Here is a 23,761-nt window from a genome sequence, read left to right on the forward strand (position 1 = left end):
ACACGGGAAAGACATAAATGATGTCATTACAATGTTTTCAGTCACGAACACAGGAAGACCATTGTAAAACCAATTTGAAAGTGTTCCCAGTGGTTTTGCGGTAAGCTTTTGAAAGACATTTTCGATGTATTCCCGGTGGCCGGTGTCAAAACACCAGGAAAACATCGTGAACAATGATAAATGGTATTCTGATGTCATGGCCATGGTCCACAACGGGACATCATATTACGATACAAAATTCTTTCTGCAATGTTTTCCGTGCAAAACATCCCACAAACAGTCAGAATGTCTTTTCGATGTTGGGACGCAAAACATAATCATGACCGTGTGAACACATACAGCAAGTTTGGCCAATGTCTCTAACATGATTACCGACCAAATAAGCTAAAATAACTTTTTCAGCTATTCTCTATGTTTCTCCAATGTTTTCGACCAAAACATCGAACTTTGCCCGCGGTGGGAGAACGCTGATCCGCCCCGCCTGCCCTGGAGCGGCAGATAACCGAGATCCGTACAGAGATACCTAGAGATATTCGCGTTTCCTGATGAACTCTCCGAGGAGTCTTTGAGTCGTTTGGTTTTGGATCTCGCCTGAGCTTACGATTGTCGCCTGAGGAAGGTCTAGTGTACGTGCCCCCCCTTGGAAGGCTGTATCTTCCCTCAGGCAAGCATTGATGATTGCAAGTCCATCGACCCAGCCCGCGGCGACTGTCCCGAGGTGCTAATGGGCATTTTGGAGGTGCACGAGTGCGGGGCGGTGGGTGAGGATACGAGAGAGGCAACGTCGCAGCGTGTGTCGACCCTCTTCGACGTAACTGACGTTCTCTCTATTGCACTCTCCCAAGAACGATTTTCCCGACCGAATGGCAATTGAAACTCTAGGATGCCTCGGCGAACTGTGCGTAGTGGACGGGGTAAAAAGGTAGCTTGCACAGCGACCATACATACGTACCGGGGTTCATGTCCGAACTTCGAGGGTAGGTATATTGAAACCGGATCTTGTGGGCTGTCCTCACCAACCAGGTTTTCTGTATGTGCTCTGCGGCACAGGTAAGTGGTACGGATCGCATTAAATCAGATCTACTGGAGGTACGCACAAACGATGGCGTTGATATACGGGTCCATGGAGGCAGCGATCAAAGTATATAGGCGAGGTTGATAGAATAGAAGGGAACTCTATTAGGCGATGGTCAGGTCGTATTGTAGAGGGCAGCGAAAAGTCAATCAGTTCTCCCGGAGGTTGGGGAGGAACAGTGGGGCGCCATTGATGATGGCCCCATCGTAATAGAACTCGTCTAGGTGGCTAGGAATCAGAACCGGTGTCAGCATAAACACCTGATAGCACGCGCAGTAGGACGCATACAACTTGTTCAGTGCATCGCGCAGAGTGTTAAACCGCGCATACACATCCTCTGCGGTTGTTTCGCAACAGTTGTACAACAAGTCAAGGTGATCCACGAGTCCCCTCTTCTCGTCCTCTGTCAGACGAAGGTCGAGACTTGAATAAATCGAAAATACTTCAGTACCCTTCATATGCATCAGCGAGCATAATGACAGACGCACTCAGCATGTATCGTGGTCACAATATCGAGCACGGTCACTCCAGTCCGTCTCTTGACAATCTCCCCGGCGAGTTCATGCCCACCCAACTCCCCGAGAAGGAGTTTGTTTATGGGAACATCGGTGGCGAAGCTCCGCTGTATGAGCAGGTGCCAGATCCTGTAGGAGGGCACTTCCGCCGTAGGATTCTTCCGCTTTAGTCAGCGGGCGAAGCTGCGCGTCTTCGCGCACGCTGTAGTATCCGCCCCAGGGCCGGTCACGGAATTTGATGCTGGAGAGGACGCGGTGCGGCGAAAGGTGCGGGGGGTTGTCCTCGCTCTCGCCGTCTGCCCGACGACCTTCGTTGTCGATGACCATGTGTGTACTTGGGGTATCGTCTTCAGAATCCGAGTCCGAGGCGGTGTACAAGTCGTCTTTCCAGTCGGAGAACACGGCGAGGGGCTTGAGCCAGCCCGCTACGTCTTCCATGCGCCGACCTATAGGAGCTGAGTACACATCTTGGGACAGGGACTGCGCAAGACTTACTGTTGTACTTGAGTAGCCCTTCCCCGCACCGCGGGTGTTTGCAGAAGCCCTCCTTCTCGACGAGCTCCAGAGCAATGCCGCGCCAGCAGTGTGGGTCCTCGAGGTCGTCCTTGTCCAGCGCGCCGATGCCACTATGCCAACACACGCGCCGCCAGAAGAACTCGTCGTTCTTCTCCGAGTCGTATATCGCGGCGATACGAGGGTGCGTCTTGTAAAAGCACACATGGGTGCGTATGTCGCCTAGTGGGATGGTGGCCTTTATGACCAGAAAGATCTCGAGTGGAAAGACGCGCTGAAACGGCGTGCTTGGGAGCAAGGGTCGCTTGCAGGGCATATTGTAAACTCAAAGGTCAAGAGTGAGTACTGGAGGACGCGAGGAGGGAGGGAGGACAAGCGCTGACACGACTGCGTATACGCTTCGAGCCGGGTCAGGTGATCGTATTCGGCGCCACAAGGTCGGACGTTGGGACGAATGTTGGGGAATTGATTGTACGTCGATACGTACTAGCGCAATTGAGTCCACAGATATACATGTAGCAACTGGCCGCTGGCACCCGGGTCTCAGACAAAATATACCAGCTCGCTCAGGCTAGAGTTGGTAAAATGCGAAAGCAGGCCCATGACTTGTTGCCTCCTGATACTCGAGGCTCGTAAGAGGGCTGATTCAGCAAGTAGCCGCTGAAGGTTAGAAGTTGGTTTTTGCAGGGGGCTACCGGACGTACCATATCGAAAGGATGGAGCGAGCACTGCCCATCATGCCGAACACATGCTCGAGTGGCCAGTCCTTCGGAATGCATCGGCCATGCAAAGAGATGTGCTCCCCCGCCTCGTCTACCGCCAATGGAACGTCTAACCTGCATCCCATGTGTCTCAACAAACGCTGCGTAGGGAGGTCAGATTTAGCGATTCACTCACCCTTCATGGATCGCGGACACAATGTCCAGCACGGTAACCGGCCCCGTTTGTACCACAATTCCACTAGGCAGAGGCCGACCTATGAGATGCAGCAGCATGACTGAGTCCACCGGGGGGGACGTGGCGAAGCTTCCAGCCACGAGCGGATGCTCTGCGAGGTACATCCCTGGGTAGTCGTCGGGGCGATTCATATAGTTGAGGTCAGCCCCTCGACGCGGCGAGTCGCCGGGAGCTCGCAGGTGCGCATCGTCTTCAACCCGACTCCGGCGAAAGACATCGCTGAACTGCTTAAACTCGATGTGCTCGAAGACCTGATGGGCGGTGAGCGGCGAGAGGGAGTCGTGCTCGCTACGGCTGTGGATTGGTTTGAAGACTTGAACGTCTTCCTGAACCTCGCGCATGCATTGTCCTAAAAAGAGACACGTTAGGCCGTGCGCTTTCACAGCGTGAGCAACAAGAGATCGCGGCTTACGGTTGTACTCTAGGAGCGCCTCTCCGCAATGCGGATGAGTGCAGAACCCGTCCCGAGCGATATAGTCGACGGCGACATCCCGCCAAGGAGACGGGCTCCCATGATGCGACTGAGTGTCATCCCTCATTTTTTCGTCCTCGTCCTCAGAGTCCACGACGTCGGTAGGACCGCCGGTGAGGCCGTTGTTCCAACATGCGAGGCGCCAGAAAGCATCGGGATGCTTCCCGGAGTTGTAGAGTGCCGCAACCTTAGGGCTACTGAGGTAGAAGCAGACGTGCGTCCGTAAATCCCAATCTTCAACAAGCTCTTTGATGATGAGCAGTAACTCGGGAGGGAAATCGAAGTCCTCTATGGGCTGGGCGCCGGCCATGGCGAGTACGAGCGAGAATGCGCTTGAGGTGTCCGAGGGTACGAAGTCCGAGCCGGGGGAGAGCCGGTCAGTGGTGGTTGCTGCCAAAGAGCTTCAAATCCGATAGCGAAAATTTAACCAGCCCTGGGCAGGGCGCTTCCCAGCAGTACCGTACGCATACATGCTGCCAGTATGAGACCAGGGTCATGGAGGATACCAGATCCATACCGCGGAGCAAGCGCCCGGGATAAGCCGCCGCAACTTTGATGGGAGCCTGTCTCGATTTAGTAAGTCCTGTGGTTCATTGCTAACTCGAGCAGACGCGTTCATGAACATCGACGACAGTGTACGCAGCCTGAATGGGGAAATTGGACGTATATACAATCAAAACATACCAGCCCTTGAATATAAGCTCAGAAATAACATAATAACACATCTGGCACAGCGAATGCAGACTCCAGAATTCGACCACTTCAGGTCACCAATCTCCACGGCGAGCTGCGTCCACATCTCTCGGGACACACTTCTTCCCCGTCTACGCACCCATGTTCTCAAAGCCTTCATTGAGAACCTCAAACTGCAGCTCCGTGATGCTCTCCTCCCTAAGCCACGCGTTCAGCAGCAGCTTACGCCGTCTCGACGGAAATCGCGCGAAGGCGTTGAGCGCCGCGCCATCAACGATGCCCTTCGACACTAGAAGCGGAAGCAGGCTCGTCTGCTCTGGGAACAATGCATCTAAAAACTCGAACACTGGGTCGCGTTTATCTTTCCCTTCTGGAGCGCCCTGCGTCGACTGGGAAGGCCCTGCGGCACTCGGCGAGTGGGCCGGGGAGGCCGGCGCAAGGCGGGGTCGGGAGGCCTGGCTCGCCGTAGTGGAAGCATGGTCGCCTGGGTGAGCGACACGGTTCGTCGACTGCCCCTGCGCTTGCACGTCGCGCTCATTTGAGCCCCGATTGGGCTGTGATCGACGGAACGAGCAGTCTTGAGATAGACGGACGAGGACGTGACCATGGATAAACCACGAACCGTGTTGACTTGCGAATGTTGAGAAGAGCCTGCTGAGCCTGCACCTGGGGAGCCGACTGTCCCGTGCGCGTCGCCTTCGTGTACGGTCCTAGATAGAGCGGAGGCTGCCGCGTCCCCGGAGTCAGGACGCGGCGGTGGCACCGGCGGGGTTTCAAGCAATTCACGGGGGTCGCCGTCTGCCGATGGTGGCTGGCGATGTATTTTGGGTCAGCACGAAGTAGATGATACTGATACAAGCCTCTAATTCTCACCGCTTTGCGCTCCCAATCTACAAGGCCATCGCGTCTGCCATACAGTTTCTTGTGACGGTGTTCGCGCACAATCGCGAAGATCGGCCAAGCCTTGTCGTATGCGTTCATGAATGGAAACTCGTCTTTGACCTATGATAGACACTGATTAGACGACCATGTAGCGGCACTAACGAAGCGAGTTACGATGTCCACAAGTGTCCACACATCAGGGGACTTTGTACTGATAATCTGGAGATCGAGAGTGTCCTTGAGATCTTCGCTGAGGGTAGAGATGCGTCCCTACCAGCCCGAGTCCCGAAAATGACGGCGTATCAGCAACACGTTGTGCAGGCGTGCGATCACGGTAAGGGGCCTGGCTAAAGTACGCACCACTACTTTACTGAACACCCTCAGACCACGGACTGTCTGCCCAAGCCTCATTTGGTCGGCCAAGTTGCCCGGGGTCATGGTTACGGACAAGTTGTGCGACAGCTTAGCCGGCTTTGGGATCCATTTCTCACGATGTTGCCCTCCTTACGGACTCAGAGAGTGTCGATACAAGATGGATTGTGAGGTCTCACCTCGCCCGACGAGGTTCGTATAGTCGTCCAAGTCAGAGTGGGCCATCTCCAAACGCAGAAGCAACGCGCGCGGGCGCAGCGAGTACGATGGGGTAAGGACGAAGTTCGTCAATAACTTGCTAGCGGTGCGCCGGCTAAGACCGAGTGTAGGCCACGGTCCACGGGAGCGGCCATTACCAGAGGGGGTTGCACCCTCGACGGGCTCCAAGGCAAATGTTCTCTAGTCCTCTATCCAGGACGGGAGAAGGTCAATTCACATCTGACCCCACATTTGACAGATGAATGGAGTGCTTACCCATGTTCTTTCCCGCAATATCTCGATATCTGCCCGTTGTTGCATTGACGGCGACCATCCTGACGGAATGCCATATCAGTAAATGTCGGCATCATGATGCCCGTAGTGCGGAACCGTCGCAGGACAGAACCGTAATACGGAGTCAGAGATAAAGTTAGTAATGTCCACATGGACGGTCGCCACTCGCGGGAGAGATCCCAGGAATTCGAAGGCATGAGCGTCCTTGACAGCTGTGGAGTGCTATTAGCAGACGGATCCAGATTAAACGTCACTGGGCTGGGCCGCTTTGCTCACCTTGTGATTCTCTCGCTTTGGTGGGTGGAGCGGCCGATCAAGAAGGTGAACAGACGCATGCAGATACGCCGACGGCCATTCGCGAAGCATGAGCAGTTCAAGAATTGAAGGTGTCATACGTCTGGAACAACGAACGAACCCTCGAAACGGCCAACTACAGCTGACGAATCCCAAGAGACTTCGACATCTCCCGCCACCTCATTCCATCGCCGCCCCAGCACCCATTCTTTCGAAGCCTCCATTGAGAACCTCGAACTGCAGCTCGGTGATAGCCTCCTCCCTGAGCCACGAGTTCAGCATCGACTTGCGCTGCTTCGCCGGGAAGTGCGCAAAGCCGTCGAGTGCGGCGCCGTCGACGATGCCCTTCGCGGCGAGTACCGGCAGCAGGCGTGTCTGCTCCGGGCGTAGTTTGCTGAGAAAGTCGAGCACGGGGCTCATGTTGACCACCCCGGCGTCATGGTGCGCATCGGCGCCATGTCCAGCCCGGACTGAAACCTTCGAGATGCGGCGATCCGCCCTCGCACCGGTGCGCCGAGCGCCACGAGTCGCTGGAGCGCGATTGCCTGAGCCTGGGCACGACGAGCTCGCCTGCATTTTAAGCTCCACGCTTGGCTCGCGAGAGGCCCGAGACCGAAGCTGCCATGAACTTTCAGAGACCAGCAGGCGAAAGCAGAGGAACCGAGGATCGTGGACGGACCATAGGCAGCAGATTCGGCGCATCCGCATCCTGGGCGCTGGCCTGGTAATCTTCTGACTCTCCGTCATCGTGTGCCATACCAGATGGACCGGCGACCGGCGCCTGCTCCGAGTCGTCGCGCGGCAGCGGAGATGGCGCTCTGCGGAGGTCGTCCGCTAGTTCTGCAGGCTAGCGAAGATCACGCTGTCAGCAGGACAAATCGGGAGGTTGTGCCACGCAGGTGTTCACGTACAGCCTTGGACTGCCAGCGCAACAGGCCTTCCTTCCTACCATTGAAGCTGCGGCGGCGATGTTCGCGCACGATGGCCGCGACGGGCCAGCAGTTTTCGTAAGCGTCCAGGACCGGAAGCTCGCGCTTGACCTGAACAAACAACAAAAAAGGCTCCCTGTGAGAAGGAGCCTTCGTTGTGCACAGACTACTCACGAGATCGACAAACGCCTGCCACTCCTGCGACTTCACCGTGACGCGGTGAAGGTGCAAGGTGTCCTTATGGTCCTCACTCAGATTCGCGATCTTCTCCTACAGAAGAACATGCATACTGCGTGAACGACCTTTCTCGGCGTCGAACAGCCATGTGTACTCACCACCAGTTTAGCGAAGAGTCTCAGGCCGTCATCAGTCCCCCCGAGTCTCATCTGGTCCGCGAGGTTTCCAGGCATAGAAATAAGTGCCGCGCTATGCGAGACTTTGCGGGGCTCCGGGATCCTGTTTCGCTCTGCGCGGCTATCAGCGAGTCCGCCCAGATGGTGTTCACGGGAGTACTCACCTCGGTCGACGAGGTTCGCATTGCCATCGAGCTCGAAGTCAGCCATATCGGAATCGAAGAACGCTGTGAGCGGCCACTTGCACAGAGGTAAAGCTTTGGAAGCGGGGGGTGATTTTGGGCAGTAAAGCGACACGCTATATGAGCAAAATTGGGCTTGCGCAATAATGGCGGCGGCGACTACGGAAGCTGTTACCAATGTCAGGGCCTGAGCGTATCGGGTATGTCCTCTACTGAGAATGCGAGACACAGTCCACTCCGAAGCGAACGCATACACAGATGCCAGCCGTATGGCGCCGTGTCCCATGATTGTCAGATGCGTCACTTCGATTTGCTTCGGGGCGGTCGACTCGACCGAGGCTTACACCATTGGTCGCGGCAATTCCCTAAACAGTACGGCCACCTCGGTAACGAGGATGCAGAACGGAAGCGAAGATGCGTCCCAAAGCGCATTCCATCACCGTGGGGATGGCCTCGTGAGGCGCGTCGCGAAGAGTTGTAGACTAGAAAAAAATAGACGAGAATAGAGTTATGAGTGCTCCGCCGGTAATGTGCGGGGGTAAATACTGAAACATGCGCGGGATTTGGGTGGTTGTGGTGGAACTGAACCTTGATCCAAGAAGATAGAATCGTGTGCCCTAAATGACATCACCCTTAAACCTTCCGCCCGAGAAGAAGGGCGGCGACTGGAAGGCGTGCCATCTGAGTTCAGAGCCGGTGTGTCCCAGCACTCTTCACCGCTTGTGTCGTGATTGTTCCTGTGTGGTAGACTCGCCTTGTGGTATAAGTAATCCGTGGATAGTACGGGCAATTACCGTCCGATATTACAAAGAGGCCCATGCCAAGCAAGAAACGGACGTGCTACTCGATAATACTGAGTTCACGGGTCCGCGTCCGCGCGAAATCGTCCTTGTACGTATTCCATATCCTGTGCACCGCATTCAACAGACGTCGACACGAGAAGCAGAAGAGAAGAACGCACCACATGAGCTCGTCTATGTACTGCTCCTGCACATGTCGGATTTCTTCTAGACTTGGCTTGTCGCATTGGACGACGTGTATAGGGTGGCCAACTTCGCGCGGCGTACAATCAGTGTCAAAGAGCCTCTCTGGAATCTTCGCGAAGTTACTCACTAACTGCTACGATCCGTTTACGATACGGCATCAGACCCAGGTTATCTGGTGCAACGATAGGCGTTAGTGCGCACTGGAGCGGGGCGATGGACAAGCATACAATTCAAAAGACCCCTGCCGTGGAAAAGCGGGAGCGTAAAGCCAAAGACGTTCTGGAACTTTTTCTGTAATGTATACAGCGTCGTTCCCTTCTCGTTGGGCATTTGCTGGAAAATCTGCATGCCGTACTAATTAGTGGATTGCTGGGGTGTATCTTTAGAGCGAGACGTACGTCGTTCTCTCCGAAGGAGAACACGGGAACCAGGTCGGCACTGTATTGGAGTGTCAATAGGGCCCAAGGCCAGCATCTCGAGTGTGTGTCGACTTACCCATGCTGGATGGCAATCTTGATGAAGCCCAACCTGCGCCACTGACGTTATCCTCTGTGCTTCGTGACCATCTACGCAGTCGCACTTACCTCTTCCGTAGGGTGAGGTCCGCAGTGCCAGGGTGCGCGCTGAGGCTCTCGGCCGCACCACCCACCACGATAGTGATCGAGTTGCCCGGGCCCTTCTTGAGTATATTTGAGCAAGATTGCTTCGATACCGAGCATATACCCATAGCGAGGATGATGTCGCGGTATATTGGCATCCGGAAATTGCTCGCGAGCGTTAGCAAGTGCGGGACGATGCCCGGGAACGCGGCGGAGAACCCGGTACCTTTGATAAACGCGTCAATATTCGGCGGCATAGAGCACGGACGCGCAGGAGACATACTCTCGGTCGCGAATGTGCAGATGGCACCCCTGGGGAGAGGTAGTGAGATAGGATCTATCCCGTCAGTGTCAATACAGAGAAGCTCACATGCCAATGATGCCTGCATCGCGCGAAGTCAGTAACAATCATTCATCGTGCACATGCCAGACAGGTTCTGCCTACCATGAGGGTGATAGCCGAAGACGTATGGTCGGTCGGGAGGTAATTCACATGTCTGCCTCCGGGCGGCGCTCAGCTAGGTGCCCGAACGCAAGGAGAGGAGACGTACACACCTTCAGGAATCTAGCGGTCGTCACCGTCAGGGGCCAGGCATACATGGGCAAAAGGGTGGCACTCACGATGCGGGGTAGTAGTCGGCGAAGTACCGCCAGAAGGACATTGAGCGGAACCACGGGCTCAGACGACCACCATGCTCCGGGCTCCTATCAATGTAGTGCACCCATATCATGTACGCCGCAATGAAGGGCCATAATGGCGGGATAGAGCTACATTGGCACCCGTCTAGTCGGTCTCTAGTGCAGCAAGAAACATCACAGAGAGGCTCACCACAGAATGAGGAAGATGGTGATGTTCCAAACGATCGTCGTCGACCATATCGCGACCGCAAGCGTCTGCAGCCTCCTCTTTCTCGGGATCTTTGCGGGAACGAACCTGAAACATCAGCGCATTAACGACCGATCCAACCAAGCGCGAAGGAGAAGGCCGCACTCGATGTGGGCGCGCAGGTTCGCGACGGGCTTTAGGGGCGTGGTGGTAAGGCTGCTGAGGCTGCTGAGCCGTTCGCGGAGCGAGCTCGAGGAGACGGTACGTCTCGCCGACGTGAACACTTTCCGGACCTCCATCGCGCCGGTTTCTGCGTGTTACTGGATGCGTGCGCGCGTGCGGCGGCCCGTGGTGTGAGGACGGATTCCTGGCTCCAACGGCAGTCGACGGGGCTATGTGTGTGAGAATCGGGGCACACGGTGCGGAGCGGCGGCAGCAAGACGAACACGGAAAGCTACGGCAGCAGTGAACCGAAGGCAAGGAATGTTGAACGTCCGAACCGGCAGAACGAGAGTGAGAGGAAGAGCGAGAACGGACGCGAACGAGAACAAGTGAGACGGAGCCAAGAGGTGCCTGACTGTCGCGGTCGGGTCGGTGACCGTGTGCCACCACACTCATGCCATGGCGTCACTCAGCGCCTCTCATGTCTCCTTCGGACCATCCTCACGAGCTCACCGGCGAACTTTCGAGCACACAAGACGCCATGATGAGCTAGAAGAATGCGATTCGATATACTACAGAGCTGCCAAACGATCTAGTCATTTTGCATACAAACTACAAAGCTCGAACTCAAGACCATGCCAATCCACGTCCGTCAAGTCAATCCGGGCTGCGTCGTTCATGCGTACAAGTCGTCGTCCTGCGTGTCCTCGCCGAACCCAGCATTGCTCGCGGCGGGCGCCGCCGCCGGCGCGACAGTGCCAGCGGAGTCGGGGAACTTGAAGCTCGACCCGAACGACCGCGACTGCTGCAGGTTCTGCGCGAACATCTCGTATCTCCGGATATCCGCGTCGGACACTGAGCGACGGGCGAAGCGCATCGCCTCCTCGAAGTGTGCCCTGAAAAGTCATGTAAGTATAAGAACGACAGGTAGCACTAGGAGAGCGTGTAACGCACCTTGTGATGACCGGGACGGGGTCCTCTTCCTCCTCCTCGTCCTCCTCCATCTTGACGTCGCCCGCGTCCTCCTTCTCCTTCTTCTCCCGTGCGCGCCGGATGTCCGACTCGATACTCTCGCGGATCGCGAGCTTCGCCGCACGTTGACAGATCTCCGTCAAATCAGCACCGGAGAAGCCGTGCGTGTGCTTCGAGAGGAAGATGAGGTCGACATCCGGGGCAACCGGACTCTTCCTGAGCGCCGCCCGGAGGATGGACAGACGCGAGGGCTCGTCGGGCAAAGGTATGTAGATGAGCTGATCAAGACGACCAGGACGGAGGAGGGCAGGGTCGATCTGGTCGGGCCTGTTCGTCGCGCCAATGATGAACACGTTCTTCTTGACGTTCATGCCATCCATCTCCGTCAGGATCTGGTTCAGCACACGGTCGCCCGCGCCTCCAGCATCCCCTGACGAACCACCACGCGCCTTCGCGATGGAGTCCAGTTCGTCGAAGAACATCACGCAAGGTGCCGCCGCTCGTGCCTTGTCGAAGACGTCGCGAACGTTCGCCTCAGACTCACCGAACCACATAGTGAGCAGCTCGGGACCCTTGATGGAGATAAAGTTCGCCTGCGTCTCGTTCGCGATGGCCTTGGCGAGCAATGTCTTACCCGTACCAGGGGGACCGTAGAACAGTACACCCTTGGATGGTGACATGCCGTACTTGATGAACTTGTCGGGGTGCTCGACGGGGTACTGGACGGTCTCCTGGAGCTCCTGCTTGACCTTGTCGAGACCACCAATGTCCTCCCACTTGACGGTGGGAACCTCCACGACAGTCTCGCGCAGGGCAGACGGGTTGGAGGTGCCGAGAGCGAAGCGGAAGTTGTCCATGGTAACACCCAGGGAGTCAAGCACCTCTGCGTCGATGGTGTCCTCGTCGAGGTCAATCAAGTCCATCTTCTCACGAATTTGCTGCATGGCGGCTTCCGAGCAGAGCGCAGCAAGATCGGAACCGACGTAACCGTGAGTGTCCGCGGCAATCTATAGCGCATACAGTCAATACAGGAGAGCACATACAACGCAAGCAATACGCACCTGCTCAAGGTCAACGTCGTCCCCGAGCTTCATGTTCTTGGTGTGGATGCGAAGAATCTCCAGGCGGCCAGTGGGGTCGGGGATGCCGATGTCGACCTCACGATCGAACCGACCGAACCGACGGAGGGCAGGATCGATAGAGTTGGGACGGTTGGTGGCAGCCATAACGACGACGTTTGAACGCGCCTTCAAGCCGTCCATGAGAGTGAGCAGCTGCGAAACCACGCGACGCTCGACCTCGCCGTTCGTCTTCTCGCGCTTCGGCGCAATGGAGTCGATTTCGTCGATGAAGATGATAGATGGTGAGTTCTTCTCAGCCTCCTCAAACGCCTTCCGCAGGTTGCTCTCAGACTCTCCAGCCATCTTGCTCATGATCTCCGGGCCGTTAATAAGGAAGAAGAACGCGCCCGTCTCGTTTGCGACCGCACGTGCCATGAGCGTCTTACCAGTACCAGGTGGACCGAACATGAGGATACCACGAGGGGGCTTGATACCGATAGCCTTGAACAACTGAGGATGGCGGAGGGGGAGCTCCACGAGTTCACGGATCTGTGCCATCTGCTTGCGGCAGCCACCAATGTCGTCGTAGCCGACCTCGTTAAGATTCGCCTCCTCGTCTTCGCGCTTGACGGGGTCGCCCTCTGTAATTGATAAGCCCGCGATCTTGAAACATAATGTGCGCAGGAAACCAACCTGTGTGGATCACAGTGTCTTGTGCCACTATACAGTATTCCGCGGGGTCCGTCTCAATAACCTTGAACTCGACCGTCCGCATACCGCCGCGAACAAGGAAGGTGTCGCCCTTCCGTAGAGGCCGGTAAGCTAGTCACCCAAGAGTTAGCATTTATCGGCGCAAGCAATATCAAGGGACGTACCCTCGAGGAAGTAGGGCTTGAGATATACATCGAAGATGTTGCCACTCAGACCTTCGACGGAGTCATCGAAGGGCAGAATGTGAACGCGCTTGCCGTACTTGATGTCGAGGCAGGGGTGGACATTGACCATGTCACCGAGCTTTACGCGGAGGTTGTTACGTGCGACTTTGTTCATCTGGATCTTGCCCTCCTCGACATCGTCGGAGCTCAAGCAGATGAGAACAGTGTCGTGCCGCTTCTTCCCCCTGCATGCAATCTTGTCAGCCACAAATTACAAGTGGGCGTGCACGGAGCACTTACCGGACGATGATCGTATCTCCGCGGAAGAGCTGGAGCGTCTCCATCGTTGCCGGGTTGAGAGTGGCGACTGGAATCCCCGTCAGCTCTTCGCGTCTTGTTTACGTTGTAGCATAGTTGTTACTTACCAGAGTTGTCGTCGGAAGTCGCCTCATCGACAATCAGACGGTTGGGCCTAGAGGAAACGGTCATCGACTGACACCAATCAGTGAGACTGTAGCACCTACGATTTCTTCGTCCTGAGGATCGCGGTGCTAGTATCATCGTCGCCGGCGGGGATTGCACCACTAGGGTCAGCCATGTCGTTCAGTGTCGTGAGGGTGGTGGTGGAAGGAGTGAGCAAACGAGACCGAGGACAAGCTTATGAGGTTTGGGGACAAGGACGACGCGCGTCCCCCCTACATTACTCGACGCGTCACTCTCGGGGGCGTGGGAATAAAACCGGACTTCCGGATGCTTCGAGTGCAATCTCACGGCGCCAAATGGAGCAATACTTTCCTATGCGAGCTACAAATCTCCGGCGCGAAGTTGTTCTCCGGGCTCGCGCTGACTGAGAAGCTCAAACGCTCGACCGGTCTGAATAACCACTGCGTAGTACGACAGCGCTGCGGTAGCACTGGTACTTCGTGCAGCGCGCACAATGTATATATAGTGTCTTACAATTACAATCATCGACGAACGCGAAGACCGACACAGTCAGAGAATGCTCAAGCAGAAGCCTCCCTCGCGAGGGTACAACTCGGATGCGTTCATCTATGCATAAGTTCAGTCAAACGGGGACAAAGAAAGCAAAGGCCTGGCGCTCACATTACATCTCCTCGTCGTCAAAGTTGATTTCTTCCACCGGGAAGTCGCCGACTTTGACCCTCTCGGGCTTGACGAACACGCCGCTGTTTGGTGGACACTCGAAGTACTTCTTGCCCTTGACGCTACAGAGCATTCAGCATCGATGCGAAATATCCGACACCATAACGTCACTTACGATCCGTCATTCTTGCCTATGGGTTCGTCATACTCGATCCCCACCCACACGCCCTTGGCGAATTCGGTCGGTCCAACAAACCTAATCGTACCGCGCTTGCGGAAGTCTTCCTCAGTCGACTCGACTTCGCAACGCGCGCCGATCGGGAAGTCCACGGTCTCCGGCTCCTTGATCTCCTCCTCAGGCTTGTCTGCGAAACGTCCGATCTTGTTGCGCTGCTTATATGCGAGCACAGTGTCTACATTCTGGTCAAATTACAGCCATGCGCATGACAGGCGTGTGCTCTTACCTTGTCTTTGAGCATACTCCGTCGCGGTCAGCTCGAATTTGTCAACTTGGGACGTGTCGTGAAGTTGCCCAGTAAGCGAGGTAGCAGGATTCAAATCATTCACCTGCGTCCGTCCCACAGAAGCATATAGTACACGGTTTCGCAGCGACTGACTGTTCGACTTACCATCAGCACTTGCCAGTCGCGGATTCCGTAGTAACCCAAGGGCTTGCTATCGTCCGCGAGGACCCCCAGCGATTCGGGTGCATCTTCAGATGCCTGAACAGAGATCTCTTGATTCGGAACGGGTATGCCTGTGATGAGTTCAAGCTTATTCTGTATACATTTACGCGCAGAAGGTCACTATCGCCACATGTTCGATGTAAGGTAGAGCTGACCTTTAGCTGCCCGATTGTCAAGCTAAGATCAAACCGTCTCTCTGACCGAGTGTCGGGAGAGCGGACGAAGACGTTGACTGTACTGCGCAGGTGAATGTCAGCGGTGTGAAAGACAGAGCAGGCAATCAGAAGATGGACTTGCATTGGCTGAGATGATGGCCTCATATTTGGTAGTTCTGTGCCAGACCGATAGCTACTGAATGTACACGAATTGCTTCGCGAGAGGATGTGGCTGAAGACCAAGAGGCAGGAGAGTTCCAACTGCCAAATCGCGCCCTGTGGCGCATCAAATCCGGCTTGACGCCGCCACGGCGCGCAACTCGCCTCGGCCAGTGGGCCGGCCACCGACTCACCGACTCCCGAGACCGCCATGCATATGACCACCACCTCCTCGCGGCTTGCTATTCAGAGTCCCACCTTTCTCTTCTCATCTCCTCATCATATCAACTGAAGAGAAGGTGTGGGCGCGATGTTTCGGACGAGTCTTTCAAGTCTGCGTGCGGTTCCGGTACGCGCACCGCGGCTAGTTCGCCACTCCTCTATCCGCGTGAGCACATTTCAGTTCGTATCGGCGGTGCTCGCATGCTTGCTTACAGTACGATGGCTCTTTGCTTGAATGTGTAGGCTCTGATGGATAGATTCAAGGACCCTACCTCCCCGTTCCACCTCCCGCCGGGTACACAAGGTCCTGACTCTCCCGACCCTCTACCGGAGGAAGTCTCTCCTGCGGACGAAGGGCGCGCAACGTTGGCCGCGCTTGGCTATGACCCAGATAGTTTCTGGGAGCAGCCTGTGGTATGGGGAGATCATGACAGCTTCCAGTGCGTTACACTGCTTGTCCGCTATGTCCCTGGCTTACCAATCCCACTACAGGCACGTTAACAACGTTCGATACCGTGCGTTAATTCCTTTGGCTATGCGCAACCTGCAATATCCTCAAATTCTGACTGTGCGTGCGGTTCACAGTCCGCTTCTTCGAGTCCGGTCGCATACACTGGATGCGCGCCCTCGGCGCCGAACTCGGTGGACCCGCAAGAGCCGACGCCATGATCAAGGGCAAAGGCGTCTCGCTCATCCTCAAGTCCGTCTCCCTCGAATACAGACGTCCTGTCGTATTCCCGGACACCCTCTTGGTCGCGCACAAGCCGCATCCCGGGCCGCTCTATACCTCGTCCAAAGTCGACAGCCCCGAGGTCAGGACGCGGCGGCAGGCGAAGACGCACTTTCACGTCATGGGCGCGATCTGGTCTTACGCGCAGCGGAAGATCGTGACGGAGTCCGACTCGGTTCTCGTTTGGTACGACTACGACAAGCTGGCGAAGTGCGACCCGGGCGAGGAAGCGAGGGCAGTCATTCAGCGGAGGATGAACCTGGCCAAGGCTCAAGACTCCTCTTAGGAGGCGCTCGGTGGCTGTCATGCAGAGTATCCGATGCAATGCGAGCGGGGCGACACGGGCGTTTTAGCCCTTGTAGAAGTCATAGTAATTCACGCTGAGTTCTTTTAATATCGGTCCGTGTCATTGACGCGCTTCTACAGCGACACGTAACATCCTTTGCACGTTAGCACTCATTACGTGGCCGTCAGTGTGCTTATGTGGTTCCCGTCGCAAGGAAAACGGAAGGCAACCACACGCAACTTCCATGAGGATAACTTGGAGATGGTGCAGTGCTCTATCGGCATCGCTCGCCGACCCCGAGTTCTCGACACCCTCCCGGGGTCCATCCTCTGAAACGTAGCGGCGGGATCTCGCTCTGTTGGCCACACCGCGTGAAGTGCATCCGACGGCCCTGTCTCGGCTCCTCAAGTGTTCGCTGCCTGGCCTCTACATCGTCTCTGCGAAGTCATCAGTGGGAGCTTGGCTGGACCTCATTTGGACCATTGAATATGGGAACCCACGGTCTTCAACTCCAAACTCTCTCCAAACATCAACGTTTCGCGTAAGATGAGTCGGGCCCCTCTGGCGCCTTCGGGCCGCCTCGCGATTGCATTGAAGATGCTCCCGAGTTCCGAACCCTGGAGCACATCCGGATCGGCACCGTCCTCGCGCGCCAGACATGGCACTCTCGTTAATTTCTCCGTCATACCGCCGCTTGTGCGTCGGATGTTTGTCCGCTGAATATGGCCCACCTACCGTCTTGTCTCGCCCGGTATAGTTTCCTACACGCGCGTCGACACATGATAACTCGCGCGCTCACCTTCTGCCTGTGTTTTGACAGTGTTCAAGATGGCACATATCTATGTATGTGATGTGATGTCTGAAAGTCACTACAGAACGATTGGTGAAGTTGAAATGGTGGTTTGCGTGCCTATGTCGCGCCTGGCGTGTGGAAAGGCTGAGAAGTACCTCGAACGTGACGCAATGCGATGGACTGTTTTCTAGGCCTCTCGCTGTGCAACCGTACGGCTCAACCTTGGTGGCGCAGTCCGTCCTGGGAGATGACCGAACCGTTCACCGGCTTTCAGGCCAGGGAGCCAAGCGAGCGCGGAGGCGGTGCCGGACGGGTGTGGCGGTCGAGGCTCTCGCGGGATCCGCCGAGAGCGCCATGGCCTAGATCGAGAGCGGCCCAGGCTGCGTCTATCCACCGCCCTGTTATTCCTTGTTGGTGTCCGTTTGTGCCTCTTCCACCATCCCCGTCCTTCCGGGGCCTCGTCGGCGAGCAGTTAAATCACAGCGTAATCCAAGTAACGCGGTCAGGAAGCCATAGATGAGTAAATATATGACCGGCAGACCGGAAAATCGCAGGGGAAAATTCATGCTGTTGCCTGAGCCCCGAAGATGCCGCCTAGAACGCCGGCACACGCATGTAGCTTTGCGGAATGGGACCACCCACCCAGCCCAGACTCGCTCAAAGCGGTGCGCATTTGCCCCTTGCCGGGCCTTGCCCCATGACTGCGCGCATTCCGCGGACGCGAAATGAGTCGTGTTTGGCAACTGCCTCTTGCATACTGCTCGCCGGTCAGTCTGGATCGCGAACTTGATACGAGTCCCGCCAAGTTACGGAGACCCCCGCATCCTGCGTCTGCCGCGCATGCTCGGGATGTATAAAAGCTGATTCTCTGGGCCTCCCAGCGGGTCGTCATCCTGCGTGCCCAGCGCCAACAACATTCAAGCCATCCACTATCCACTCATCCGACTCTCTGCCACCTCCTATGCCGACGTGCATAGTCTGCCTCGAGACGCTCAAGAATCCTGCTGCCCTTCCCTGCGGTGAGTAGCCTCCTTGTGCCTCGCGGATGATGACTCATCTTCCGGACGTTACTAGGGCATGTATTTTGCTACGACTGCGTGATCCGCCTCGTGCGCTCTGTCAACCCGTACACCCCCAACCACTTCTGCCCAACCTGCAAGCAACCATATACCATCCGTCAGTCCTCCTACTCCCCACAGCTCCCACATCCCTCTTACGCGGCCGCACCACAGTCAACGTCGATCCCAACCTTATTCCCCACCATCTCCGCCACCATGTCACTCCGGCCGTGCGCAAGCTCAACCTGGAGTACGCCGTCCCGCTTCCCATGAAGACATCCGCCACCAACGCCGAGTGCGCGCATCTCCTCGCCGAGAATGCATCCCTGAAGAACTGCTGTGTCGTCTGGCGCAAGCGCGCAGCGGTCCACGCCACCGCTACCATGGCGTTTGTCGGCCTCGCACGGCTTGCGCGCGACTACGGCATGAAGATGAAGAAGGAGCGCGACGAGCTCGAAGAGAAATACAACGAGCTAAAACGGCTCTACGACGAAAAGACGTAAGCACCATCTCTCATGCCACCCTAAAATGGGCCGGAATACTCACAAAGTTTCTAGGAGTGCCCCCGATACCCCGCCCGAATCCCCATCGTGCCCGCCCTCTCCCCGCTCCGCCGAACTGCGCGCAAGCACGCCCCCGCTTCTGCACCCCGAGCCCTGCGAGGCGGGGCTGCTCCCGAGCATCGCGCGCTCCGCCGACACGCACCGGCCGCTCTCGCGCACGCTCTACCGGCTCTCTTCTCCCGCGCTGAGCGACGAGAGCTTCTGCTCGGAGTGCCCAGACTGCGTCGACCGGAAGCGGAAGCACGCATCCGAGGACGCCGACGACGAGACTCCAGAGCGGCCCATCAAGCGGTCGCACTCGATGTCGCCCACCCTCGCGCCTATCTCTACGAGCCCAGACGGGGTCGCGATCGCGAGCTATCTGGAGGGCTCGCTCACGCTCTGACGGCATGCATGTGCGCGGGCGCCGTCTACACTCGATCGTCTTTTCCTGCTGTTACTTTATTTCTTCCCTCCCGGGCGTCGCGCAACATACACGTGCGCGGCGCCCCCTCAAGATACCCTACACGAGTGTATAATCGACCCCACCATCAACATAATTTCTCCTCATCGCCTCGTACATCTTCGCTGTTGTATATCAGACCCCTCGCTACCACCCACCCAGCTCCGTCATCGCTCTTAAAGTCCCCTCCGCGCCTCCGATGTTTTCGATGTATCATCACCGTGTATAAAAACAGAGCCCTCTGCGCCTTGTATCTCTCGCAAAATGCAACATTGAAGCTATACATGAATTTGTGTCCAAGATTTGTGTCCGTCGACCAGCGGTTATTTTCAGCCGCCGGCGTCACGGACGGTCTTCAGGGTTCTGGGCCCGTCAACGACCGTTCTCTTTCGTACCACCACCATTAGGTGGGCTCGGCCTCGACGTCCAGACTAACGAAGCAAGCTACGATTATATCCTGAGTCTCGAATCAAAGATTATATATTCTTCGATTTTTGAGCATGCATGCCACTGACGACGTCATCATGCAGGCCCTGACCTAAAACGTGGGAACAGGAAGTGCGATCGACAACATACCTTCGAGTGCCTTGGCTCGAAGGCGTTGGTCATCTACTGCACTGCCCACACTCGTCATGCCCGGTGACGCACTTGCTCCAGCTGCTAGGCTTGGGAGTAGTGCTATCTATCTATAAAGCCTGTCGGTGTCGGGGCCTCCGTTTCCACCACACTCCCAACTCCACCCCCACCATGAATCTGTTCGGAAAATCCAGCACGCTCTCCGAAGACCCGGAAATCCGCCAGGTTGAGAAGTCGATCGCACAGGAGGCCCGCGAGGACCAGAAGAACCTCGATCGCAATATCAAAGCTCTCTCCGGCGCCGAAAAGTGTCATCACAAGAGCATCAGGGTGTGTACAACTTTGAGCGGGAACCAGACCTCGCCGCTTCCCTAGTGCGCGTACACTTACAGGTATCTGTGGTGTTCTTTGCAGGCGACAGCCAAGGCGCAGCAGGCAGTCGACAAAGCCGTCGAGACCGAATATGAGGCTACGAAGGCGCTCAACCGTGCCGCCCACGATCGCGATGCAGCAATCGCTAATGAAGCGACCGCAGAGAAGAGTGTGAAGGTGAGTGAAGCCTTCCCAGCGTGACCACTCCGCTCCTGACGCACCTGCATCGCTATAGATCAAGCAGGAGCACGAGGCCCGACTCGAGCAGGACCTCGAGAAGAGGCGCGTCCACCTGGACGAACAGCAGCAGCGCAAGGCGCAAAACGACGTGCGTGCTCTAGACTTCGGCCATACCAGTGTCGCTTTGCATCACATGTTCTGTATGCTGAAAGGTATGCGCTCATACAGCAATCGCGCGAGTCACGACTTTCGCATGTACACGCGCAGGCCGCCGCCGCCGCCGAGTCGCGCAGCGCAAGCCTCGACACAGCAGCAGGCCAGTATGGACGCGCCGGAGACGTGTCCGAGGTACCCCGTGCCACCGACCCTAGGACAACTACACCCGCCGCTTCGCCGCCCATTGGTCCTGGAGACCCTGCGAAGATCGAGAGACCGGCCAATAATGGGGGCGTGTACGATTCCGACGCCGACTTCCGCACTTTTATGTGACTTGCCAATATATACCCCCGGGGGATCTTTGAGACCAATAGTGAACTAGTGGACTTGAACTTTACGCGATCGCGGTACAGTGCCTCTTTTTAAGCACGGTTCATACACCCTGACGACATATCGCCTCCTAGTCGTCTCGTTTGTCTGTCGTCCCAGCAAGGTATGGCACGCCATCGTCTACCACATATTCTGCTCGCAATTTGACTTTCGTGGACACACATGCCCCCCTCAGGAGCGTAACAATCCTCACAGTTTTATGCACATGTCTCCGCCGCGGCCGAATCGCGTAGCGCAAAGAGCTCAATATGAACACGCTGAGCGCATGAACTAGCCAAGCACTTGATGCCTTCCATACAGCCTAAGGCTAGCAGCTTGTCTACTACTACAGCGCTCGGTACTGCATACGATCCTGCAAATATCGAGAGACAGGTCAGTAGTGGGGGCGTACTCGACTCTAATGCCGAATTTCGCACCTCTATATGTTTCAGAAATGTACCTAGATAGCATCAATAGAAGCGGCACACCCATCCCCTTTAGGCTATCGTGCACATTTATCATACAACTCAAACGACATTCTCCACTCTGGATTCTGGATAACACGTCCTGACCGCATAGCTCATCCCAACCCGCGAGCGTCCGAAGGTATGTTTCCCCCATCGCCTCACTTGCCCGTGGTCCCAGCAAGGAAACGCACGCCCTCGCCATCCGTGACCGCGATGATCTGCGCGCGATTTGACTTCGTGAGCACCCCGACCGCCCTGCGCAGGATCGGCAGCGGGATGTCCGAGAGCGGCGACGGCACCGGCGGCTCCACGATCTCGTAGAACGTCATGATCGTGTTCATCTGCCCCGTCGTGTTTGCCTGCGAAAGCGCCCCACCGTGATAAGCTAGCCGGAACGCTGAAAAAAAAGAGACAAAAGCATACCCAGTCGTAGAGGACCTGCGCCCACTCTTCCGCGGAGCGCCAGTAGAGCAGCACAGACGACGTCTGCTTCGGTGGTTCGTACACCGCGTGGCCCTTGGCGACCATGTCCGCGAGTATCGCGCTCAGATGCGAGGAAAGCAACCGTCCTGCCCCGTACGCGAACAGTCGATTAGCATACACGACTCCAAGACTTCCCGGAGCAGGATACACGACGCACGGTTGATCCGCGGGTTGCGGAGGATCTCGTCCCACGCGCCGCCCGCGACGTCCGCGTCCTCCGCGCGCAGCGCGAAGAGATTCCGGTGCCGCGCGTACGAGAGAATGAGCTGCGTCCAGTGCTGCGTCACTGTCGCCTGCGTTGCGGGGTTTGGCTGCTTCCTAGGGAGAAGCGAATGTCAGCGTGGTCATCTCGATGTAATGCGGGGCGTAGGGGGAGACTCCTACGTGAAGAACGGCGGGGCGGCGTGGATGGACGGGAGGAGAAAGCCTGGCGGTTGTAGAACGTTAAACTCCAGGTCTGACGTATTTCACGCGCGAATTGCCCACCGGATGATGTCTTGTGTGTAGAGAACGACATATATAACACAGCGCTGAGTCGAAGTTGGTCGTAAGTACGCGAGCAGCCCTATCGCACTAGTACTGGATGCGGCAAAGGTGTGGCTGTGATCTTCTGAGTTTGAGAGTTCAAGCGGACGCGTCGGAGGAAGCTTATCGTGCACCCCTATCCGGTTGTTTGTCGTCGTGGGCCCACACAGCGAAGGTCGACGCCGCCGTCGGAGATCACTGGGAAGGGCGGTGGAGGGCGAAAACTGGTGTATGGCAAGCCGCAACAGTCAATCGCGCTCCCTCTTGTGTGCTAGGCGCCCGCGCGAACGGCTATCCACGCCGGTATGCGACTGGCGAAGGCCACGACGATCTTATTCGCGACTCCGCGGTAGGATAGACCACAACTACACTAGTACAAACACGCAATACGCGCTACAGCCCTCAAAATACGTGCCGTATGTGCCAACAACTCATTCGGCTCACAGTATCAGCACACTTCGCTGCGATTATCGTAGATATCTGCCCGAACGTGGCGAGGCACCATGCCGTCTGAGGGCTCGGAATCGGCCGCCTCGTTCTCTCGGTCGGAGTGCCCTAGAAAGTAAATGGATTGCGCGTTCTCCAATTACCACGACCGTTGGGCTTGTACAGGCGCAGGCCAGGCTTCTGGCCATCCAAATGCAACACCGCAGATCGCGCACCTCGAGTGCAATACTGCCCGCACGCCACGCTACGAGCACGCTTCTGATGCGCTCTGAGTGGTCTGTCTTGGATGCAATGTGCCCACGTAGCCTGGCAGAGCATGAGTAGCAGCAACACGTCGCAAGAATACAGACTTACCGAAGAAAGCGAAGAAGCCGTCCGACGGCGGTTTTCCGCGGCACGGGTCTGCAAGATCCATTACAGCGGCAAAGGGCGAGCGAACCCAAAGCACGGAGGTGCGGGCAGAGCCATCGTGTCGTTCACTGGGTCTGCGGAGGAAGACACGCCGAGTCCGTAAGTCGGGCGCATCAGCTTCGGATGATGCAATCTAGGGGGGGTTCTGAGGACCTGAAATGGTGGCCCATTCCGGCGATGCGCTACGAGTCTCGAGAATCCTGGGGGACCCTAGCCCACGCGCTGCGGGTTCTCGGGAGAGCGCTGCTGGGCCGAGAGGGGTGGCGTTGATCGATGGAAGGCGTCCGTTGCATTGGAGGCGACCGAGGGTGTGCTCCGAGTCCTGGTAGCAGTAGCGAGAGACGATGGACGCGGGAGGCAACGGGGA

At 56.6% G+C, this 23,761-nt stretch overlaps 11 protein-coding genes across 11 annotated transcripts; 4 read left to right on the plus strand and 7 right to left on the minus strand.

Moving 5' to 3' along the window:
- Window positions 1–1,123: 1,123 nt before the first annotated feature.
- TRAVEDRAFT_28782 (uncharacterized protein) lies at window positions 1,124–2,407 on the minus strand (the record flags this gene model as incomplete). Its single annotated transcript, XM_008039064.1, has 4 exons — window positions 1,124–1,303; window positions 1,364–1,498; window positions 1,564–2,036; window positions 2,086–2,407. Coding segments are annotated over 2 exons (723 nt in total), but the record flags the coding sequence as incomplete, so codon positions are not given.
- A 155-nt stretch (window positions 2,408–2,562) lies between these two features.
- TRAVEDRAFT_28783 (uncharacterized protein) lies at window positions 2,563–3,097 on the plus strand. The gene is made up of 3 exons (XM_008039065.1): window positions 2,563–2,744; window positions 2,808–2,939; window positions 3,001–3,097. Exons 1-2 carry the CDS (start codon window positions 2,705–2,707, stop codon window positions 2,936–2,938), a joined length of 171 nt encoding a protein of 56 aa, XP_008037256.1. The 5' UTR covers window positions 2,563–2,704; the 3' UTR covers window position 2,939; window positions 3,001–3,097.
- A 1,259-nt stretch (window positions 3,098–4,356) lies between these two features.
- TRAVEDRAFT_47066 (uncharacterized protein) lies at window positions 4,357–5,545 on the minus strand (the record flags this gene model as incomplete). Its single annotated transcript, XM_008039279.1, has 5 exons — window positions 4,357–4,779; window positions 4,848–5,036; window positions 5,099–5,227; window positions 5,282–5,377; window positions 5,468–5,545. 5 exons carry the CDS (start codon window positions 5,543–5,545, stop codon window positions 4,357–4,359), a joined length of 915 nt encoding a protein of 304 aa, XP_008037470.1.
- Window positions 5,546–6,445: 900 nt separating this feature from the next.
- TRAVEDRAFT_47067 (uncharacterized protein) lies at window positions 6,446–7,757 on the minus strand (the record flags this gene model as incomplete). Its single annotated transcript, XM_008039280.1, has 6 exons — window positions 6,446–6,883; window positions 6,945–7,112; window positions 7,177–7,305; window positions 7,369–7,464; window positions 7,530–7,660; window positions 7,712–7,757. The coding sequence occupies 6 exons, from the start codon at window positions 7,755–7,757 to the stop codon at window positions 6,446–6,448; spliced, it is 1,008 nt and encodes a 335-aa protein (XP_008037471.1).
- A 738-nt stretch (window positions 7,758–8,495) lies between these two features.
- On the minus strand, window positions 8,496–10,686 carry TRAVEDRAFT_28784 (DAGAT-domain-containing protein). Its single transcript, XM_008039066.1, has 14 exons — window positions 10,306–10,686; window positions 10,144–10,248; window positions 9,936–10,082; window positions 9,870–9,879; window positions 9,760–9,811; window positions 9,685–9,697; window positions 9,598–9,626; window positions 9,300–9,540; window positions 9,211–9,243; window positions 9,114–9,153; window positions 8,943–9,057; window positions 8,843–8,887; window positions 8,691–8,781; window positions 8,496–8,636 (listed from the first exon to the last, which is right to left on the minus strand). Exons 1-14 carry the CDS (start codon window positions 10,437–10,439, stop codon window positions 8,570–8,572), a joined length of 1,122 nt encoding a protein of 373 aa, XP_008037257.1. The 5' UTR covers window positions 10,440–10,686; the 3' UTR covers window positions 8,496–8,569.
- A 292-nt stretch (window positions 10,687–10,978) lies between these two features.
- Window positions 10,979–13,873, minus strand: TRAVEDRAFT_71710 (valosin-containing protein; the record flags this gene model as incomplete). Its single annotated transcript, XM_008039784.1, has 8 exons — window positions 13,735–13,873; window positions 13,636–13,682; window positions 13,511–13,577; window positions 13,211–13,455; window positions 13,029–13,157; window positions 12,336–12,976; window positions 11,257–12,281; window positions 10,979–11,198 (listed from the first exon to the last, which is right to left on the minus strand). Exons 1-8 carry the CDS (start codon window positions 13,806–13,808, stop codon window positions 10,979–10,981), a joined length of 2,448 nt encoding a protein of 815 aa, XP_008037975.1. The 5' UTR covers window positions 13,809–13,873.
- A 212-nt stretch (window positions 13,874–14,085) lies between these two features.
- Window positions 14,086–15,375, minus strand: TRAVEDRAFT_147895 (uncharacterized protein). Its single transcript, XM_008039785.1, has 7 exons — window positions 15,298–15,375; window positions 15,156–15,237; window positions 14,944–15,093; window positions 14,779–14,881; window positions 14,490–14,727; window positions 14,315–14,436; window positions 14,086–14,260 (listed from the first exon to the last, which is right to left on the minus strand). The coding sequence occupies exons 1-6, from the start codon at window positions 15,318–15,320 to the stop codon at window positions 14,316–14,318; spliced, it is 717 nt and encodes a 238-aa protein (XP_008037976.1). The 5' UTR covers window positions 15,321–15,375; the 3' UTR covers window positions 14,086–14,260; window position 14,315.
- Window positions 15,376–15,531: 156 nt separating this feature from the next.
- Window positions 15,532–16,842, plus strand: TRAVEDRAFT_64635 (Thioesterase/thiol ester dehydrase-isomerase). The gene is made up of 4 exons (XM_008039786.1): window positions 15,532–15,702; window positions 15,780–15,976; window positions 16,029–16,051; window positions 16,122–16,842. The coding sequence occupies exons 1-4, from the start codon at window positions 15,625–15,627 to the stop codon at window positions 16,550–16,552; spliced, it is 729 nt and encodes a 242-aa protein (XP_008037977.1). The 5' UTR covers window positions 15,532–15,624; the 3' UTR covers window positions 16,553–16,842.
- A 1,464-nt stretch (window positions 16,843–18,306) lies between these two features.
- Window positions 18,307–18,906, plus strand: TRAVEDRAFT_122900 (uncharacterized protein; the record flags this gene model as incomplete). Its single annotated transcript, XM_008039787.1, has 3 exons — window positions 18,307–18,364; window positions 18,420–18,521; window positions 18,578–18,906. 3 exons carry the CDS (start codon window positions 18,307–18,309, stop codon window positions 18,904–18,906), a joined length of 489 nt encoding a protein of 162 aa, XP_008037978.1.
- A 1,145-nt stretch (window positions 18,907–20,051) lies between these two features.
- On the plus strand, window positions 20,052–21,045 carry TRAVEDRAFT_147902 (uncharacterized protein). The gene is made up of 4 exons (XM_008039788.1): window positions 20,052–20,314; window positions 20,399–20,533; window positions 20,592–20,684; window positions 20,765–21,045. Exons 1-4 carry the CDS (start codon window positions 20,156–20,158, stop codon window positions 21,023–21,025), a joined length of 648 nt encoding a protein of 215 aa, XP_008037979.1. The 5' UTR covers window positions 20,052–20,155; the 3' UTR covers window positions 21,026–21,045.
- A 452-nt stretch (window positions 21,046–21,497) lies between these two features.
- Window positions 21,498–22,690, minus strand: TRAVEDRAFT_28788 (ESCRT-II complex vps25 subunit). The gene is made up of 5 exons (XM_008039067.1): window positions 22,498–22,690; window positions 22,396–22,438; window positions 22,169–22,329; window positions 21,952–22,097; window positions 21,498–21,887 (listed from the first exon to the last, which is right to left on the minus strand). Exons 1-5 carry the CDS (start codon window positions 22,526–22,528, stop codon window positions 21,687–21,689), a joined length of 582 nt encoding a protein of 193 aa, XP_008037258.1. The 5' UTR covers window positions 22,529–22,690; the 3' UTR covers window positions 21,498–21,686.
- Between the last annotated feature and the right edge of the window lie 1,071 nt (window positions 22,691–23,761).

Source organism: Trametes versicolor (assembly GCF_000271585.1).
Source record: "Trametes versicolor FP-101664 SS1 unplaced genomic scaffold TRAVEscaffold_5, whole genome shotgun sequence".
Taxonomy (NCBI): Eukaryota; Fungi; Basidiomycota; class Agaricomycetes; order Polyporales; family Polyporaceae; genus Trametes; species Trametes versicolor.

Excerpts from the sequence above, each read along its gene's own strand:
- TRAVEDRAFT_28783 (XM_008039065.1), top strand. The coding sequence starts at position 2,705 with ATGACTTGTTGCCTCCTGATACTCGAGGCTCGTAAGAGGG. Across the intron at positions 2,745-2,807 it reads ACTCGAGGCTCGTAAGAGGG|CATATCGAAAGGATGGAGCG; the intron begins CTGATTCAGCAA and ends TACCGGACGTAC.
- TRAVEDRAFT_28784 (XM_008039066.1), bottom strand. The coding sequence starts at position 10,439 with ATGGAGGTCCGGAAAGTGTTCACGTCGGCGAGACGTACCGTCTCCTCG. Across the intron at positions 10,083-10,143 it reads ACCATCTTCCTCATTCTGTG|CTCTATCCCGCCATTATGGC; the intron begins GTGAGCCTCTCT and ends GTGCCAATGTAG. Across the intron at positions 9,541-9,597 it reads CTGCACATTCGCGACCGAGA|GTACCGGGTTCTCCGCCGCG; the intron begins GTATGTCTCCTG and ends CGTTTATCAAAG.
- TRAVEDRAFT_147895 (XM_008039785.1), bottom strand. The coding sequence starts at position 15,320 with ATGAGGCCATCATCTCAGCCAAT. Across the intron at positions 15,238-15,297 it reads AGGCCATCATCTCAGCCAAT|TACAGTCAACGTCTTCGTCC; the intron begins GCAAGTCCATCT and ends TCACCTGCGCAG. Across the intron at positions 14,882-14,943 it reads GCGACTGGCAAGTGCTGATG|GTGAATGATTTGAATCCTGC; the intron begins GTAAGTCGAACA and ends GGACGGACGCAG.
- TRAVEDRAFT_64635 (XM_008039786.1), top strand. The coding sequence starts at position 15,625 with ATGTTTCGGACGAGTCTTTCAAGTCTGCGTGCGGTTCCGGTACGCGCA. Across the intron at positions 15,977-16,028 it reads GGAGATCATGACAGCTTCCA|GCACGTTAACAACGTTCGAT; the intron begins GTGCGTTACACT and ends ATCCCACTACAG. Across the intron at positions 16,052-16,121 it reads CGTTAACAACGTTCGATACC|TCCGCTTCTTCGAGTCCGGT; the intron begins GTGCGTTAATTC and ends TGCGGTTCACAG.
- TRAVEDRAFT_147902 (XM_008039788.1), top strand. The coding sequence starts at position 20,156 with ATGAATCTGTTCGGAAAATCCAGCACGCTCTCCGAAGACCCGGAAATC. Across the intron at positions 20,315-20,398 it reads GTCATCACAAGAGCATCAGG|GCGACAGCCAAGGCGCAGCA; the intron begins GTGTGTACAACT and ends TGTTCTTTGCAG. Across the intron at positions 20,534-20,591 it reads CCGCAGAGAAGAGTGTGAAG|ATCAAGCAGGAGCACGAGGC; the intron begins GTGAGTGAAGCC and ends GCATCGCTATAG.
- TRAVEDRAFT_28788 (XM_008039067.1), bottom strand. The coding sequence starts at position 22,528 with ATGTCGTTCTCTACACACAAGACATCATCCG. Across the intron at positions 22,330-22,395 it reads GCCGCCCCGCCGTTCTTCAC|GAAGCAGCCAAACCCCGCAA; the intron begins GTAGGAGTCTCC and ends GCTTCTCCCTAG. Across the intron at positions 22,098-22,168 it reads CCGCAACCCGCGGATCAACC|GACGGTTGCTTTCCTCGCAT; the intron begins GTGCGTCGTGTA and ends CGTACGGGGCAG.